The following is a 17,527-nucleotide window of genomic DNA, read 5'->3' on the forward strand; positions in this document are numbered from 1 at the left end:
TGTTAGTTTTTCGAGGAACCTCTGTATTGTTTTCCATAGTGGTTGCACCAGTTTGCAATCCCACCAATAATGCATGAGGATTCCCCTTACTCCACATCCTGGCAACACTTGTTGTTTGTTGATTTATTGACGATAGCCATTCTGACAGGTGTGAGGTTTTAATTCTTGTTCTCGTTTTAATGTGCATTTATCTGATGATTAGCGCCATCTTTTCATATGTCTATTGGTCATCTGTATGTCTCTCTTTAGAGAAATTTCTATTTAGGTCCTCTACCCATTTTTAATTGAATTATTTGGGGGGTTTTGTGTATATTTTAAGAAGTATATGTGTTAAGGTCTTTATAAATTTTGTATAATAACCCTTTATCAAGTGTATCATTAGTGTATATCTTCCCCCAATTGGTAGGTTGTTTAAATTTTGTTGATGGTTTCCTTTGCTGTGCAAAAACTTTTTAGTCTAATGTAGTCCCATTTGTTTATGTTTTCTTTGTTTATCTTGCCCAAGGAGATATGTAAGAAAATATTGCTAAAAGCAATGTCTGAGAGTTTACTGCCTATGTTTTCTTCTAAGAGTTTTATGGTTTTGAGTGTTATAGTTAAGTCTTTAATCCATTTTGATTTTATTCTTGTATTTGGTGTAAGAAGGTGATCTAGTTTTGTTTTTTGCATGCATCTAATTTTCCCAATACCATTTAATGAATAGCCTGTATTTACCCTGTTGTATGTTTTTGCTTCCTTTGTCAAATATTAATTGACCATACAGGCATGGTCTTATTCCTGGACTCTCTGTTCTGTTCCATTGATCTATGTGTCTGTTTTCATGCCAATACCATGTTGTTTTGATGACTATAGTCTTGTAATATAGTTTGATATCAGGTAGTGTGGTACCTCCAACTTTGTTCTTCTTTCTCAAGATTGCTGTGGCTATTTGGGGTCTTTTGTGGTTCCATATAAATTTTAGTAGTTCCATATACTTGTTCTAGTTCTGGAAACATACCACTGGTATTTTGATATGGATTGCATCAAATCTATAAATTGCTTTGGATAGTATAGACATTTTTACCAATGTTACTCTTCCTACCCATGAGCATGGTATATGTTTTCTTTCTTTCTTTTTTTTATCATTTTTATTAATGTTTGAATACAGTTGTCTCCATTTTCCCACCACCACTTTCCCCTACCCTGCCCACCCCCACCTCCCACCCTCATCCTACCCCTTTGGCTTTGTCCATGGGTCTTTCATCCATGTTCCTTGTTGACCCTTTCCCTTCTTTTCTCCATTATCTCTCTCCCCCCTCCCTTCTGGTTACTGTCAATTTGTTCTTAATTTCAATCTCTCTGGCTATATTTTGCTTGCTTGTTTGTTTTCATTTATTTGTAACTCTTTCAATTTCTTCTCAATTGTTATAGTTTTTTGAGTACAGGTCTTTTACCTTCTTGGTTAAATTTATTCCTAAGTATTTTATTTTTTTGATACAATCGTAAATGGGATTGTTTTCTTAATTTCTCTTTCTGATAGTTTGTTATTGGTATATAAAAATGCAGCCTATTTATGAATATTGATTTTATATGCTGCTACTTTACTTAATTCATTATCAGTTTTAATAGTTTTTTGGTGGAATCTTTAGGGTTCTCTCTGTATAGTATCATGCCATCTGCAAATAATGACAATTTTACTTCTTCCTTTCCAAATTAGATGCTTTTTATTTCTTTTTCTTGTCTTATTGCTGTGGCTAGGACTTCCAGTACTATGTTGAATAAAAGTTGAAAGAGGACATCCTTGTCTTGATCCTGATCTTAAGGGAAACACTTTTAGCTCTTCACCATTGAATATGACATTAGCTGTGTGTTTGTCATATATGGCCTTTATTAAGTTGCAGTATGTTCCTTCTATTTCCACTTTGCTGTGAGTTTTATAGGGTTATTTTCAGAGTTGAATAAGTCAATGTATGTGAAAAGAATTTATAATATTATAATCCCATATTTTGTAGAAAGTAAAGTAGGAGTTCAGTTTAGTGCTCTGTTATGTTGTTCATGCATTCATGCATTCACATATTTTTTAAGTCTCAGGTGCAAATGAAAGAATGGAGTCATGCTTGGGAAATCTACTCTAGGAAGAGCTGGGAAGCCAGGACTGTGTGCTAGTCTTTCCTCAGCTTTCCTCTTCAGTTCCTCCCTGTAGCCACTATTGGTTTGATATAGACCAATATGCTTTTGAAACAAACACAATTGGAATGGAATACATTAAGTCCTACAGATTAATAGTGAGGTGCCCAGAAAACAAATGGCTTGTTGGATTTGGAAGCCTTGGTGAATTTATGGGAAAGATTTGCAGTGGACAAGCTGCAGATTGTTGTTCTGAACTCCCTCCTAAAAATGACTGCCTGTACCTCACTATGGACTAGAAATTGTGCTTTGCCTTCTTGAATTTGAATCCCCATTGTGTAGCCCCAGTCTGTCCACAGTAAGTCCTTATGTGGTAGAATCAACATAGTTGCAATGATGAGCATTCTTGGTTTTGTATTTGCAGGTTGGAGCCCTCCCTCGACTATGTGATGTGCTACGTGTGCAGAGGGATGAACAAGACCAGTGCCTGCAGGAACTCTCCAGAGAGAGGACAGGAGACCTAGCCATGGTGCAGCCAGTACTGGGTACGTAGCCCACCTTTGTCCAGTTGTGACATGGATCGTGTCCAGTCTTACTATGTCAGGGGAAGCTTGTCCTTCAGACCAGGGTGAGAATGTAGGGGGCCAGAACAGCTGTGTTAATTCAGATAATCAGCTGGAAGGAAGGGTCTAGGGTAATTCTGGGAATCAGTTTACACACACCTAAGAAGCCAGAGTATCCCCACTCTTTCTTTCTCTGGGCTAGTGCACATAGCCAAGGTTTTTGTACCATTAATTTCCACATGATAACTTCACCAAGGTAAGAGTTTGGTAAGAATTACTTGTCAAGGCAATGTATTCACTCACCTCCAATGCTAGTTTGTTGAGTGAGGTAGTTAGAACAGCAGGGTGGAGCCAGAAAAACCTGGGGTCACTGGCTGTGTGACCATCAACAAATTATTTAACCTTCTGAGCCTCAGTTTTCTGGTTTATAAAGTGGTTGTCTACTTTAGAATTATAATAATACATGAGATAACATATGTTAAATACAGGTGTTTTTAATACTATTAATTTAAACATTGCTATTACTAATCAAGACTTAAAATATTAATTTGATACTTAAATGTTAATTTTATTTTCAGTCCCTTAACTTATCTTCTTTGTTTTCCCAAATCTAAGGGCCAGGAGGGGTTGCATTAAGAAAAAAATCCATACAGGTATTCAAATAAATACTTGTACGTGTGTGTTCATAATAACACTAGCTAAAGTAGCCAAGAGGTTGAAACAACTCAAGTGTCTGTCAGTTGATGAATGGATAAACAAAATGTGTGTACATCCAATGGAATATTGTTCAGTCTTTTAAAAAATGTATTATTATTATTGTATTACAGTTGTCCCAATTTTTCCCCTTTACTTTCCTCCACACAGCCTACCACCCACTTCCACAGTCATTCCCCACATCGTTGTCCATGTCCATGGGTCATTAATACATGTTCTTTGACTAGTCCCTTCCCCTGCTTTCCATCTTTATCCCCCTTCCCTCTCCCCTCTGGTTGCTGTCAGTTTGTTCCATGTTTCCATGCATCTGGTTTTATTTTCTCATTAGTTCATTTTGTTTATTAGATTCCTTTTACAGATGAGATCATACAGTATTTGTCTTTCACCAACTGGCTTATTTCACTTAGCATAAAATTCTCCAGTTTCATCCATGCTGTTGCAAAAGGTAGGAGTTCCTTCTTTCTTCTGCGTAGTGTTCCATTGTGTAAACATACCACAGTTTCTTATCCACTCATTTACCAATGGGCACTTAGGAGGTTTCCAGCACTTGGCTATTGTAAATAATGCTGCTATGAACATAGGGGTGCTTAAATCTTTTGAATTGGAGATTTGGGATTTTTAGGGTATAATCCCAGCAGTGGAATTGCTGGGTCAAACGTTTTTCATTTTTAGTGTTCTGAGGAAATTCCATACTGTTTTCTCACAGTCATTTAGTGTAACAAAAGCACATAACATAAACTTTACAATCTTATTTATTTCTAAGTGTACAGTGCAGTAGTGCCAAGTGCATTCACTTTGTTATACAATCAACCTTCAAAACTCTTTATCTTGCATAGTTAGAACCCTACACCCATTCAACAACAACTCCGCTTTCCCCTTCTGTTATCCCCTAGAAACCATCATTCTACTTTCTGTTTCTGTGAATTGAACTGTCCTATGTACTTCATGTAACTGGAATCATATAGTATTTGTCTTTTTGTGATTGGCTTATTCCATTTATCAAAATGGTCTCAAAGTTTATTAATGTTATAGCATGTAGATGAATTTCCTTCCTTTTTAAAAAATATATTTTATTGATTATGCTTTTACAGTTGTTCCATTTTTCCCCTTTATTCTCATCCACCCTATACTCCCCACCCACCATCATTTCCCCAACATATCATGTCCATGGGTCGTACATGTAAGTTCTTTGGCTTCTATATTTCATATACTATTCTTAAACTCCCCCTGTCTATTTTGTACCTACCATTTAGGCTTCCTATTCCCTGTACCTTTTCCCCCATTCTCCCCCCTCAGCTTCCCTGCTGATAACCCTCCCTGTGATCTCTATTTCTGTGAATCTGTTCCTGTTCTAGTTATTTGCTTAGTTTGTTTTTGTTTTTGTTTTTTTAGGTTTGGTTGTTGATAGTTGTGAGTTTGTTGTCATTTTACTGTTCCTATTTTTGATCTTCTTTTTCTTAGATAAGTGTCTTTAAAATTTCATATAATAAGGTCTTGGGGATGATGAACTCCTTTAACTTGACCTTATCTGGAAGCACTTTATTTGCCCTTCCATTTTAAATGAAAGCTTTGCTGGATAGAGCAATCTTGGATGTAGGTCCTTGCCTTTCATGACTTTGAATAGTCCCTTCTTGCCTGCAAGGTTTCTTTTGAGAAATGAGCTGGTAGTCTATGGGCACTCCCTTGTAGGTAACTGGCCCTTCTCTTGCTGCTTTTAAGATCCTCTCCTCTTTAATCTTGGGTGATTTAATTATGATGTGCCTCGGTATGTGCTTCCTTGGGTCCAACTTCTTTGGGACTCTCTGAGCTTCCTAGACTTCCTGGAAGTCTATTTCCTTTGCCAGATTGGGGAAGTTCTCCTTCATTATGTTTTCAAATAAGTTTCTGATTTCTTGCTCTTCCTCTTCTCCTTCTGGTGCCCCTATGATTTGGATGTTGGCTGTTTATGGTTGTCCCAGAGGTTGCTAAGCCTTTCCTCATGTTTTTGAATTCTTGTTGCTTCATTCTGTTCTAGTTGAATGTTTATTTCTTCCTTCTGCTCCAAACTGTTGATTTGAATCCAGGTTTTCTTCCCTTCACTGTTGGTTCCCTGTACATTTTCCTTTTTTTTTTTTTTTTTTTTTTTTTTTACTTTTCATAGCCTTCATTTTTTCCTCTATTTTGTGGCCATACTCAACCATTTCTGTGAGCATCCTGATTATCAGTGTTTTGAACTGTGCATCAGGTAGGTTGGCTATCTCTTCATTGCTTAGTTGTGTTTGTTCTAGAGCTTTAATCCATTCTTTTATTTGGGCCATGTATTCTTGTTTCAGTGCACCTTTTATGTAGTAAGGGGCAGAGCCCTAGGTATTCTCCAGGATGGGGCAACACACATTACTGCATTATGGCACTGTATGTGGGGGAGGAGCTCAAGAGGAAACAATGCCACTTGCTCAGCTCTTGGTTGGCTTTCAGTCACTTCCTCCTCTGCCCACAAGCAAATTAGGCCCTTCTGGTGCTAATTCCTAGGTAGATGGGTTTGTATACCTTCTAGGACCTTGTAGGTCTCTTCAGTGAACTCTCCTGTGAGGCTGGGACTTTCTCCTGCTGTCTCAACCCCCACAGGTTTTTTCAGTTAGAGGTTTTGAGGCTTTATTTCCCCCCATTGGAACCCTGGGTTGTGTAGTCTGTCTTGCTCCCCAGTTGTTCCTCCTGGTTTATCTGCATGCAAATATGGGACCACCAGCCACTGTCTCACCTGCACTGGTCCTCCAGCTACTGCCTTACTGGGAGTCCTCTCTGCCCCAGCTGCCCATCTCTGCCCCTCCTACCAGTCTGGATGAATGTTCCTTCTTTAACTTTTTGATTGTCAGACTGCCATACAGTTCTATTTTCTGACAGTTTTCTTTTCTGGTTGTTTTTTGTTTTTAAATTTGTTGATGTCTTTCTTTTGGTTGTGCACATAGGCAAAGTCTATCTACCTATGCCTCCACCTAGGCCAGAAGTCCAGAATTTCCTTCCTTTTTAAGGCTGAATAATACTCCACATTTTCTTTGTCCATTCATTCATTGAAGGACACTTGAGTTGCTTCTTCCTTATAACTATTGGGAATAATGCTGCTGTGAACACCCATGTGGAAATACCTCTTGTAAATCCCTGATTTCAATTTTTGGGTGTATTTACCAAGAAGTAGAATTGCTGGAATCATATCATAATTTTATTTTTAATTTTTTGAGGAACACCATACTGTTTTCCATAGTGGCTGCACCGTTTTACATTCTCATCAACAGTTCACAGATGTTCTAATTTCTCCAGATTTTACCAACACCTGTTATTTTCTCTCTCTCTCTTTTTTTTTTTTTTTGATAGTGGTCATCCAAATGGGTGGTGTCTTATTTGGACAAAGCCTCAACATGGAGGCTTTGTTGTGAATTTCCTTAATTGATGTTGAGCATTTTTGATGCATTGTTGGCCATTTGCATGACTTCTTTGAATAAATGATTATTCAAGCTCTTTGCCCATTTTTAAATAGGGTTGTTTAGGTTTCTTGTTGAGTTGTAAAGGTTCTTTATATATTCCAGATATAAACCCTTTATCAAGTACATGATTTACAAATAATTTCTCATATTCTGTAGATTGCCTTTTCACTATGTTGAGTGTGTCTTTTGATGCACAGAAGTTTTTAAGTTTGATATAGTCCAATGTATTTGTTTCTATCTTCATTGTCTGTTCTTTTCATGGTGTCATATCCAAGAAATCATTGTCATATCCACGCTTATTAAGATTTCCCCCATGTTTTCTTCTAACAGTTTTGTGGTTTTAGCTCTTATATTTAGGTTCTTGGTCCATTTTTTAAAATGTCTTTTTAATATTCACCCGAGGATATGTTTGTTGATTTTAGAGAAAGAGGAAGGGAGGGAGGGAGGGAAGGAAGAAGGGAGAGAGGGAGAGAGAGAGGGAGAGGGAGAGAGGGAGAGAGGGAGAGAGAGGGAGAAAAAGAGAAATATTAATTGGTTGCCTTCCATACACACCCTGACAGGGACTGAATCCACAACCTAGGTATGTGCCCTGACCTGGAACCCAACCTACAACATTTTGATTTACAGGACAAAGTTCTAACTGAGTGACCTAGCTAGGGCCTTGGTGTGTTTTGTGTTAATTTTTGTATATGGTGTAAGGTAAGGGTCCAACTTCATTCTTTTGCATGTGGATATCTAGTTTTCCCAGTAATATTGGTTGAAAGCCTATAGTTCCTCATTGAATAGCTTAGGCAAACCTGCCAAAATTCATTTGGCCATATATATAAGTGTTTATTTCTGGGCTCTCTATTCTGTTCCATTGGTCTACATATCTGCCTTTATGCCAGTACTATACTGTTTTGATTACTGTAGCTTTGTAGTAAGTTTTGAAATCAGAAAGTCTGTAAGGAAATCAGTAAAATCCCAATTTTGCTATTTTTTTCCCAAGATTGTTTTGGCTATTTCAGGTCCCTTAAAATTCCATTAAAATTGTAGGATGGAGTTTTCTGTTTCTGCAAATAATGTTAAATAAATACTAAATAAATAAATATTAAATAAAATATTTTCATCATTGGGATTTTGATAGATTACTAACTCTGTTTATTGCTTTGGGTAGTATTGACATCTCTACCAGTATTAAGTCATCAAATCCATAAGCACAGGGTATCTTTCCATTTATTGTGTCTTTAATTTTTTTCAGTAACATTTCGTAGTTTTCACATTGGTTAGTTTATGATGAATTTCCTTGGGGGTGAGTTCGGAAAGGATGGGTTTCAGTACGACCCACAAGTGTTCGACCTCAACAATGGGAGGAAGGGGTAAAGGGAGACCAGGTTAGATATGTGGAGTCAAGACTTCAAGGCAGGTCAGGGCTAGGGACTCTTCTGTCCACGAGGCAATGAGACTGTGGTTGCATCAGGTGAGGGTGTTTGGATGTCGCAGTGGGCTTTAGCCAATTCACCCATCTGCTGCTTGAGGGAAAGGGACAGGAGACTTCCTCCCATAGTTCAACCCTTTTCTTCCTCTCTACTCCTGGATGGTATCTGTGAGCAGCCAGACCACGGTCTTATGGTGCTTACTGGGGGCACCGCTGAGCCAGAGCCTCCTGATTTCCCAGGCCCTCCTGGAACCCTAGCAATTTCCCAGAACAGCAGACAGTGAGGCACCAACAAGGCCAGCCATGGGTGCAGCAGAACTGGCAGCTACCCTCTATGTGCATGTCCTCGGGATAAATGCCTAAAATTCCAATGATAGTGCATGGGGCTTTCATTCAGTTCTGAGAGATAAGACCTAGAATTCCAAGCATTTGGGAGAGATGATGGTGAACTTAGTTCACACTGAGAGGTAAGGGACATTTATGTTAAAAATTATCATCTGAAGTGTATAAAATGTCCCTTTGCTCTCCAGTGTTTCCAGCATGAAATCCAGCTCCTTGCCCTCCAGACAAGGTCAGGCCTCCAGACCAAACATTTCCACTTGGCACAACCAAATTGCTTATGATTTCCCAACTATGTGAGTTTCTCTCATGCCTCTGGGCCTTTGCACGTGCTGATCCCTCTGCTATACCATTGTCTCTTCTTCACTCTGCCAAGCACTCTCCCTTTCAGTCTCCAGCAGGAATGATCTCCTGAATGCCTGTAGCTCCATTGGTCTAAATGACCACCCTGACTCCTATAGAACCCTCAGTTTCTCTCCTCCTGACACCCCTGCACTGCATTATAGAGATGTGCTTGCTGGCCTGTCCCTGCCTCCACCTGAGCAGGAACTGTGTCACTTTCCTCTTCTTCCCCAGTGCATGGCATAGGGCCTGCAAAACTGAGTATTCTGTGTGGGTATGTTGACTGACTTACTGAGTGAATGAGTCAGTGCAGATTCTTGACTGGGAGCAGGGAAAGAGAAGAAAACAAAAGAGAACTGGTCCCAGGGAGAGACTGGAAGATGAAGCAGAGCCTTTTGGGGTGCAAGGCTCCCATGGAGATATGGTTGGTCCCCAGCTTGCCTGACTTGTCAAAACATAACTGAAGTGAACAGTGCAGCCCATGTCACCCATGGAGAGATGCTCACCAGCCTGACCTGGGGCAGAAAGGTGAGCCCCTTGTTCTCCTAAGTCCTCCTAGAAAGGCTCTGCCTACCCGACTCAGGCCCCAAGTGACCTTATTGGCTGAGGCCTCCTACCTGACCTTCTGGGTTCCCTGATGTTCCTGTTGGGCTCCATCAGTGCAAGGGGAGGTTTGCTCCTGCAATCCCAGGAGAAGGTGGTGTGGGCTGCTAGGCCATGGACAGTCTGAATCTGGTGAAATGAACTTAGGGGCTTAAATCTCAGCACTGCTACTTCCTCTCTTCTGTCTTGGGTGAGAGACTTCACCCCTCTTCTCCTCAACTTGTCAATTTTAACACTTGGTCTTAGCTGAAAGGCTGAGAAGCAATCAACTTGCCAATTTTAAGATGAAGATAATAATCTTATGAACTCATGAGGCTGTTGAGAATATGTGAAGGCAGGGCAGCTCTGATGGCCTCTCTGCCCCAGCTCCTTGGTGCAGACCAGCTGACCTCTGCCATGGATGGGTGGGGTCCATTTGGGCCCCTGGGAGGCTTCTCTCCTGCCAACCACTTGCCCAGTTACCCTATGGATGCCTCACATTTATAGTCCTCAGGGAAATTGTAAGCGTATCGGTGCCCAGGTGGACTGAGCTGAAACAGGTCTGGTGATTTGTTTTCTCTAAGACTTTCACATGGTTCTAATTGTGCATCCAGGGCTGGGAAAGTTCCTGGGACTTCTGCACTGGTTCTGGCTCTAATTTTGTGGGGAGATGTGGGTAAGGCCCTATCTGCAACCCTTTTTTCTGGACTTCACTCTCCCCATGTGAGGAAAGGGCTATGCTGGATTTGTAATATTTGAAACTGGCAAGGCTGGGGCAGTGGGTGAGAGGGTGGCCAGGCTGGCCCCATCGCATACACATGGCTCGGGCCACTCGGATCTGCTTTGCATGTTGGCCTTCTGCAGTTTTCATTTAGGAAAGGGGTCTGTTGCTTTGAAAACCTGTTTTAAAAGCCCCTGAGGCTGAGGACATCCGAGGATGGCCTTCTGGGAAATCCTTCAGGCCTGCTCTGCTGAGAGGTCAGTAAGCAGAACCAAAGGTCCAGCGTGGCGTTTAGAACTGATGTGGATGAGGGGAAAATCCTCTCAAAGCCTGAAAAGACAGGAGAAATGACAAAGGGGCAGAGACATTGGGGGTGGGCAAGCCCATCGTGTCCACAGCAGAATCAAGCTGCTTGCAGGGCTGAGGCCAAGGCCACCCAGATGCGGGCCCAGCCCTGTAACCCAGCCCCTGCTGGCTTCTGCAGCTCCTAAAGTACTGGGCCACCAATGCCCACCAATGCCCACCAATGCCCACAGCCCACAGGATCTCCATCCCTAACAAGGATCTGCTCTGACACCCAAGGCAGGGAATGGGTGGTGGGACTCTCTGTTGGGGGCACAGGGTTAATGGTTAAACTGCTCAGCCCTCCCTGGGGAGGAGGTTAATGTTTGAACTCAGGACGAGTCACAGGAAATGCCACTCACAGAACTGTCACCAAGCCCAGCACACTTATCACAAATAAAAAATTAACTCTTCAGCTATTCCAGGTTACATGGCCAAGGACTTCCCAGCATTCTGTGGTAATGTTCCAGGGTCACCCTCATAGCTGCGTGGCCTGCTCTACCAGGCTATTTATTGCTGTTTACAGAAGCTGATACCCCCTCAGAGCTGCCTGGTGGAAGGTCTTTGGCTCTCCCTAGGGTAGAATGTTCCAGAGAGATGGTGTGGTAGCTGGGAAAGTGTGGGCTTGGCATTCAGACAGACCTGGGCATGTGGGCTGTGGTCACGTAGAGGCTGTGTGACCTTGAGCAAGACACTGATCCTCTCTGGGCCTTAGTGTCCTCACCTTTTTTTTTTTTTTTTTTGCCTCTGCCTGCTGGCTGCCCTCTCCCAAAGAACATGAGTATGAAGGAATGGCTGGCTAGTTTGTGTGGGGTCAGTTTTTTCCATTGAGGTGAAATTCACATAAATTTAGAGTGAGCAATTTAATGGCATTTAGTTAATTATGAATTATGTTAAACACAGTATATCTCATATTTAATTTTTACGTGTGATTACCCAGTATTTATTTTATTTTATTAATGTGATTCAAACAATCTTTATTTGTGGCTAAATGTCATTTTCTACATTGTTTCTAAAAAAGCAATTATTATTTAGATTTTGATATCAATTGTGTACTTGAAAGTATTATTATGTTTTATGTTTTTCTATTAACTGAGAGGATCTGTTAAAATATATTCTGGAGGATTAACATACTCGTATAATTGTGTCAATATTCTGTATATGTTCTGGTGTAATAGTGCTGAATACGTACACCTTTTGACAAAAAAAAAAGAGTGAACATACACAGGCCATATAACTACCACATTATCTAGTTCCAAAGCATTTCATCACCCCAAATAAAACCCCTCACCCATGAAGTAATCACCCTTATCCTCCCCTCTCCCCTGGCCCTGACAACCACTAAAGTACTTTCTGTCTCTATGGATTTGCTGACTCCAGACATTTCATAAAAATGGAATCATACTATATGTGACCTTTTGTGTCTGCCTTCTTCCACTGAGCATAATGTTTTCAAGGTTGGTCCATGTTGTTGCATGCATCAGTGTTTCATATGTGCTGGCTTTTAATTCATTTTCCTCTGACAGGTATTCCCAGGTTCTTTTTGATTCTTCTTTTGACTACTAATGACTTTTGGCAGCCAAACACTTCTCCCACAACCCCCTGCCTCAGGACATCCTCATGTCCTTCATGTCTCCCCGCCCTTTTCTGGGCACAACTGATCTTGGCTTGTTTTTTTCAGAAATAAGTAACTTGTATTTGTACAACATGTTAGACATCTTTTCATTTACTTCCTAAAACAACCTGTGCAGTAGGTACCATTATCCTCATTTCACAGATGAGGAAACTGAGGCTCTTGAGAGGCCCCAGATCACCCAGAACTCAGTGTTTTGACTCTAAACCCTGATGGCCTCATGCTCTCAAGAACAGATTTGCTTTAGAAAGAGAGAGAGAGAGAGACTGCCAATGCCAATTTTTAATTAGTGTGAGAGGTTGCATGAAACTAAGAGCTTAGATGAGGTGAGGAAGAGTTCGTGGGGTGGATGAGGAGGATTCTGTGAGATAAGGAACAGTGTGTATAGTTCCTGGGAAGGTAGGGCTCAGCATACAATGTTCAGAAGCTCACCTCAAGCTGGCCTCCTAGAAGGAGATTTGGCAGGCTGCTCCAAAAAGTGGCCTCACTCAGCCTCAGGTTTTAAGGGTCCTTTATCTCATATAGTACAACCTCCATTCAATATCTCAAGCATTTCCCAGCTTCCTAATTCTGTGACACTTTCTGCTCAAATACTTTCAGTGGTGGGGAACTCACTACTTCCAGGGCAGTTTATCCTATGGAATGGCTTGTGCTTCTTGTTTTAAAGAGAAACATCCCCACCCCAGGCTCTTTAGCTTTCCTCCTTTGCTGTGCTTTTGAATGCCTTTGCCACCCTGGAACTTCAGTCTCTCCAACCCCATCCTGAGCACTGCTGTGTGAGGTCCAGCCATCACAAGGAGGGCAACACTTTTCCTGAGCTAAATTCTATCAATGAGGTTATTAGCAAAGCTGAGGAAACCTCACCAGGTTGCCTTGTGGATGGTCTAGGAATGGGGCTATGGGGGTGCTGAGAAGGGCAAGGGGAGACACGATGAAGCTAGGAATCGGGGGCTGGGCACGAGGTCCTCATGAACTACTGTGGGGTTTTGGGGAGGAGAAAAGGTGAGTGGAGGTGAGCAGGATCACAAAGGTGCCAGGAAGATGGAAATGACAGCTTTAAGCAGAAGGAAAGAGTCAACATTGACCAAAGCAGAAACTAGAGGAGGACACAAGGGGGCAACAGAGGAGGAGCTTGGAGTCCCTGGTAATCTCCATTCTCAGGCACAGTGAGCCCCAGGTGGGGTGGGGTGTGTGTGGAGGGGCTTTGGAGAGGAACTACTGCCCAATCCAACATGGTCCCAGGGTGCCTGGCTTGATCCTGGCCCCCTGTCACTGCAGCCTAACACGTTGCTCCTGAAATAGCCCCAGATTATCATCAGGCCATCTGAGTTTGTCTATAAATAAACCAAGGACTGCAGGATGGATGCTCCTCTGTGGGTGAATGCAGGGCAGACTTGCAGTGCGCAGCGGGCTGGCAGGCTGTACGCCAGACACCAGGCTGGTGGGGGAATCTAGAGACGGCCGAGGCACTGTCCTGCCCTCTCAGTCAACTTTTCACTTTCCCAGCCCCCTCCTCACTGCCAGACGGGCCTTGGGGCCACCTCTTCATCTCAGGGCCACGGTAGGACAGAGGGAGCTGATGTTACTAAGTGACCACTTAGGACCTGGCCTAGTGCCAGGGGGTTCACAAGTGTGAATGAAACCAATCATTGTCCATTAACTCCAGTGGGCAAAAATAGAACTTTCTCCATTTTCTATAACTTTAATTCTGACCCCATTCTCTTGGGATGGCAAAAACCTAGATTTTGGTATTTTCTGGAGATTCACAGGGCACCATTGTATCTAAGGAAGCCCATCCAGTCTTAACCTTTGCTCTAGGGAGCAGTGGCTGACAGACCTGGTTTCAGGCCATGTGGCCCCTTCTGTGTTTCACTGGAGGCATGGGCTCTGCAGGGCTGTCTGTGTCCTGCTAATCTGCTGACCTCACAGCCCTCTCGCCTCTGGACTATTGCACCATCCAGGTGAGCAGACAGCAGGGCAGTCCGTCTCTTTCTGGAACCTTCTATGTCCTGCTCATCACTTCCTCTCCCTGTCTCCCTAGTCTGAGGAAAGTCTGGCTCCTTTCTGTTTCTTCCCAAGCATTTTTTAATAATATATTTTATTGATTATGCTATTACAGTTGTCCCATTTCCCCCTCTTCACTCCCCTCCACCCTGCACAACCCCTCCCACCCACATTCCCCCACTTTAGTTCATGTCCATGTGTCATACTTATAAGTTCTTTAGCTTCTACATTTCCCATACTATTCTTACCCTCCCCCTGTCTATTTTCTACCTACCATCTATGCTACTTATTTTCTGTACCCTTTCCCCTTCTCTCTTCCTCCCACTCCTTGTTGCTAACCCTCCATGTGATCTCTATTTCTGTGGTTCTGTTCCTGTTCCAGTTGTTTTCTTAGTTTGATTTTGGTTTGTTTTAGGTGTGGTTGTTAATAACTGTGAGTTTGCTGTCATTTTACTGTACATGTGTTTTATCTTCTTTTTCTTAGATAAGCCCCTTTAACATTTCATATAATGAGGGCTTGGTGATGATGAACTCCTTTAACGTGACCTTATATGAGAAGCACTTTATCTGCCTCTCCATTCTAAATGAAAGCTTTGCTGGATAGAGCAATCTTGGATGCAGGTCCTTGCCTTTCATGACTTGGAATACTTTATTCCAGCCTCTTCTTGCCTGCAAAGTCTCCTTTGAGAAATCAGCTGACAGTCTTATGAGAACTGCTTTGTAGGTAACTGTCTCCTTTAGTCTTGCTGCTTTTAAGATTCTCTCCTTATCTTTAATATTGGGTAATGTAATGATGATGTGCTTTGGTGTGTTCCTCCTTGGGTCCAACTTCTTTGAGACTCTCTGATCTTCCTGGATTTCCTGAAAGTCTATTTCCTTTGCCAGACTGGGGACGTTCTCCTTTATTATTCATTCAAATAACTTTTTCACTTGTTGCTCTTCCTCTTCTCATTCTGGTATCCCTATAATTTGGATGTTGGAATGTTTAAAGATGCCTTGGAGGTTCCTAAGCCTCTCTTCATTTTCTTGAATTCTTGTTTCTTTATTTCTTTCTGATTGGGTGTTTGTTTCTTCCTTCTGGTCAAAGCTCCAGAAAAATACAACTAAGCAATGAAGAGGTAGCCAGCCTATCAGATATACCTTTCAAAACACTGGTAATCAGGATGCTCACAAAATGGGTTGAATTTGGTCGCAAATTAGATGAAAAAATGAAGGCTATGCTAAGTGAAATGAAGGAAAATGTACAGGGAACCAGTAGTGATGGGAAGGAAACTGGTCCTCCCAAGCATTTTGATCACACCAGAATTTCTCTTCATTCCCCACCAGCAGCCTTTGGAATTGTGAGCCAGGAAGATTGTGGGTATTTCTGCCACCTTCTGAGACTGTGAACCAGTAATCTTAAGAGGGAGGACAGACAAAGAGAAAAAAAAAGAACAAAGGTTAACAGATTGAAAAATTTTGCATTGCACATACAAGTGATTTAATTCTCACTGAAATCCTGGGGGTATTACTATGCCCATTTTATAGATGAGGAAACTAGGGCTCATAGAGATAAGTTGCAGGTCCAAGGTAGACTGAGGCCCAAAGCTCACTGTATCTCCACCATACCACCTGCCTCACTCAAGTCAGTGTCCCATGCTGTCCCATTGGGCCACTGGCACTTGGCAGTACTTCTGCTCCCCCAGATGGCATCTGTGGTCTGATGTTGTCTCTTCTGGTTTTCCCACTTAAACTTCCCTGGCCTTATCCCATGCCCTCCATCCAGGCAGTTAGTGATGACAGTGACCATCAGAAATGGCAGAGGGTTTGGAGGCATGTCCCTCACCTGCCCTGTGCTCTGCCCACCCATGCAGCCCTAACATATTTATTTCAGCCCCGCCTTTCCAGTGTAAGTGAGCCCTTCCTAGTGGCTCAGGAGCAGTGACCCTGTTTACAGAGCTCTCCCATCCCTTACCTCACGGAATTGTCCTCATCCCCGATTCAGGCAAGCTGCTTTGCCACTGTGGACCTAAAACTACCAGGACCCCACAGTGACCAGAATCCTTTGATTTGTGCCTCCCTTTCAAGAGCTCCTGGAGGAGGCTAGGACAGGACACCCTCCCTCCCTCCCCCAACTTAGAGCAGGAGCCTGGTGGGCAGTGGGGTCTGAGGTCCTCCACTCGCACCCTGGAGCACAGGTGGTTGCTGCAAGCAGCCAGAGGCTACACAGACTGCCCTGCTCCCTGGCATAGTTCCCCCAGCCCAGCTGTAGCCACACACCATCTGTACTGGGATTTCCTTAATAATTTTTTCTTTTAAAAAAATTGACTTTTTTTTCATCATACTGTACAAGGAGGGGCCCCCCAAAATCCAGAATTTATTTATAAAAATTGTGTATTTATTCTTACATGTTTAAACTTTAATCACCTTGAAAGTACTTCTCATTTGATGTAGTTCACCAATTGAAACTTTTTTCCACTGCTCAAAACAATTTTTGAAGTCAATTTTGATGACTTCTAGTGCTTCTGTCATTTTGTTTCACCTCTTACACGCTGGCAATTTGTTCCCCTTTGAGGACTTTTTTCATATGGGGAAACAGAAAAAAGTTGCTTGGGACAAGACTGGGTGAATAGGGAGGGTGGGGAAGGAGAGGTCATCCCATTTTGGGTCAAAAACTGCCAAACTTCAGCGTGGTATGGGCAGGTGCACTCACAGCTCACTCATCATAAAATGGGCAAATGTGTTAAAAGAGTCTTCAAAAAAATTCGCTGAAGCCTGTCTTAGCCTCTCACCACAGCACCAACTGGTACATTGATACACATGGGCTCCTAGAATACTCACCTAGCAGGGGAAGCATGTAATACAAGGGGCCTGCCCTACAGAACATAATTCTGTTTTGGGGGGGTCCTCTCTCATACATTAGATTGTAGACTAATTTGTCTACATAACTGCAACTTTATGCCCTTTAACTAACCTCTTCCCATTTCTCCCACCATTCTACTCTCTGCTTCTGTGAATTTGACTTCTTTTGGATTCCACGGATGAGTGAGAACACATAGTATTTGTCTTTCTGTATCTGGCCTATTTCATTTAACATAATTGTAATGTCCTCCAGGTTCATCTACATTATCACAAATGGCCAGATTTCCTTCCTTTTTACAGCTGAGTAATATCTTATTGTAATCATCTTTATTCATCCTTCGATGGGCATTTAGGTTGTTTTCATATCTTGGACATTATGCACAATGCTTCCATGAATGTAGGGGTACAGATATCTCTTTGAGATATGTGTACTTATTTCATTTCCTTTGAATAAATACTCAGAAG

General features: G+C 42.2%; 1 protein-coding gene across 1 annotated transcript in view; it reads left to right on the forward strand.

Moving 5' to 3' along the window:
• SCTR (secretin receptor) overlaps window positions 1-17,527 on the forward strand; it is an 80,628-nt gene that overhangs the window by 14,249 nt on the left and 48,852 nt on the right. The window contains exons 2-3 of the mRNA XM_036023619.1: window positions 2,531-2,644; window positions 9,523-9,529. Of these exons, the coding sequence (XP_035879512.1) occupies window positions 2,531-2,644; window positions 9,523-9,529 (121 nt within the window). The remainder of the gene's footprint in view (window positions 1-2,530; window positions 2,645-9,522; window positions 9,530-17,527) is intronic.

The sequence above is a fragment of the Phyllostomus discolor genome, chromosome 4 (assembly GCF_004126475.2).
Source record: "Phyllostomus discolor isolate MPI-MPIP mPhyDis1 chromosome 4, mPhyDis1.pri.v3, whole genome shotgun sequence".
In the NCBI taxonomy this organism is placed as follows: Eukaryota; Metazoa; Chordata; class Mammalia; order Chiroptera; family Phyllostomidae; genus Phyllostomus; species Phyllostomus discolor.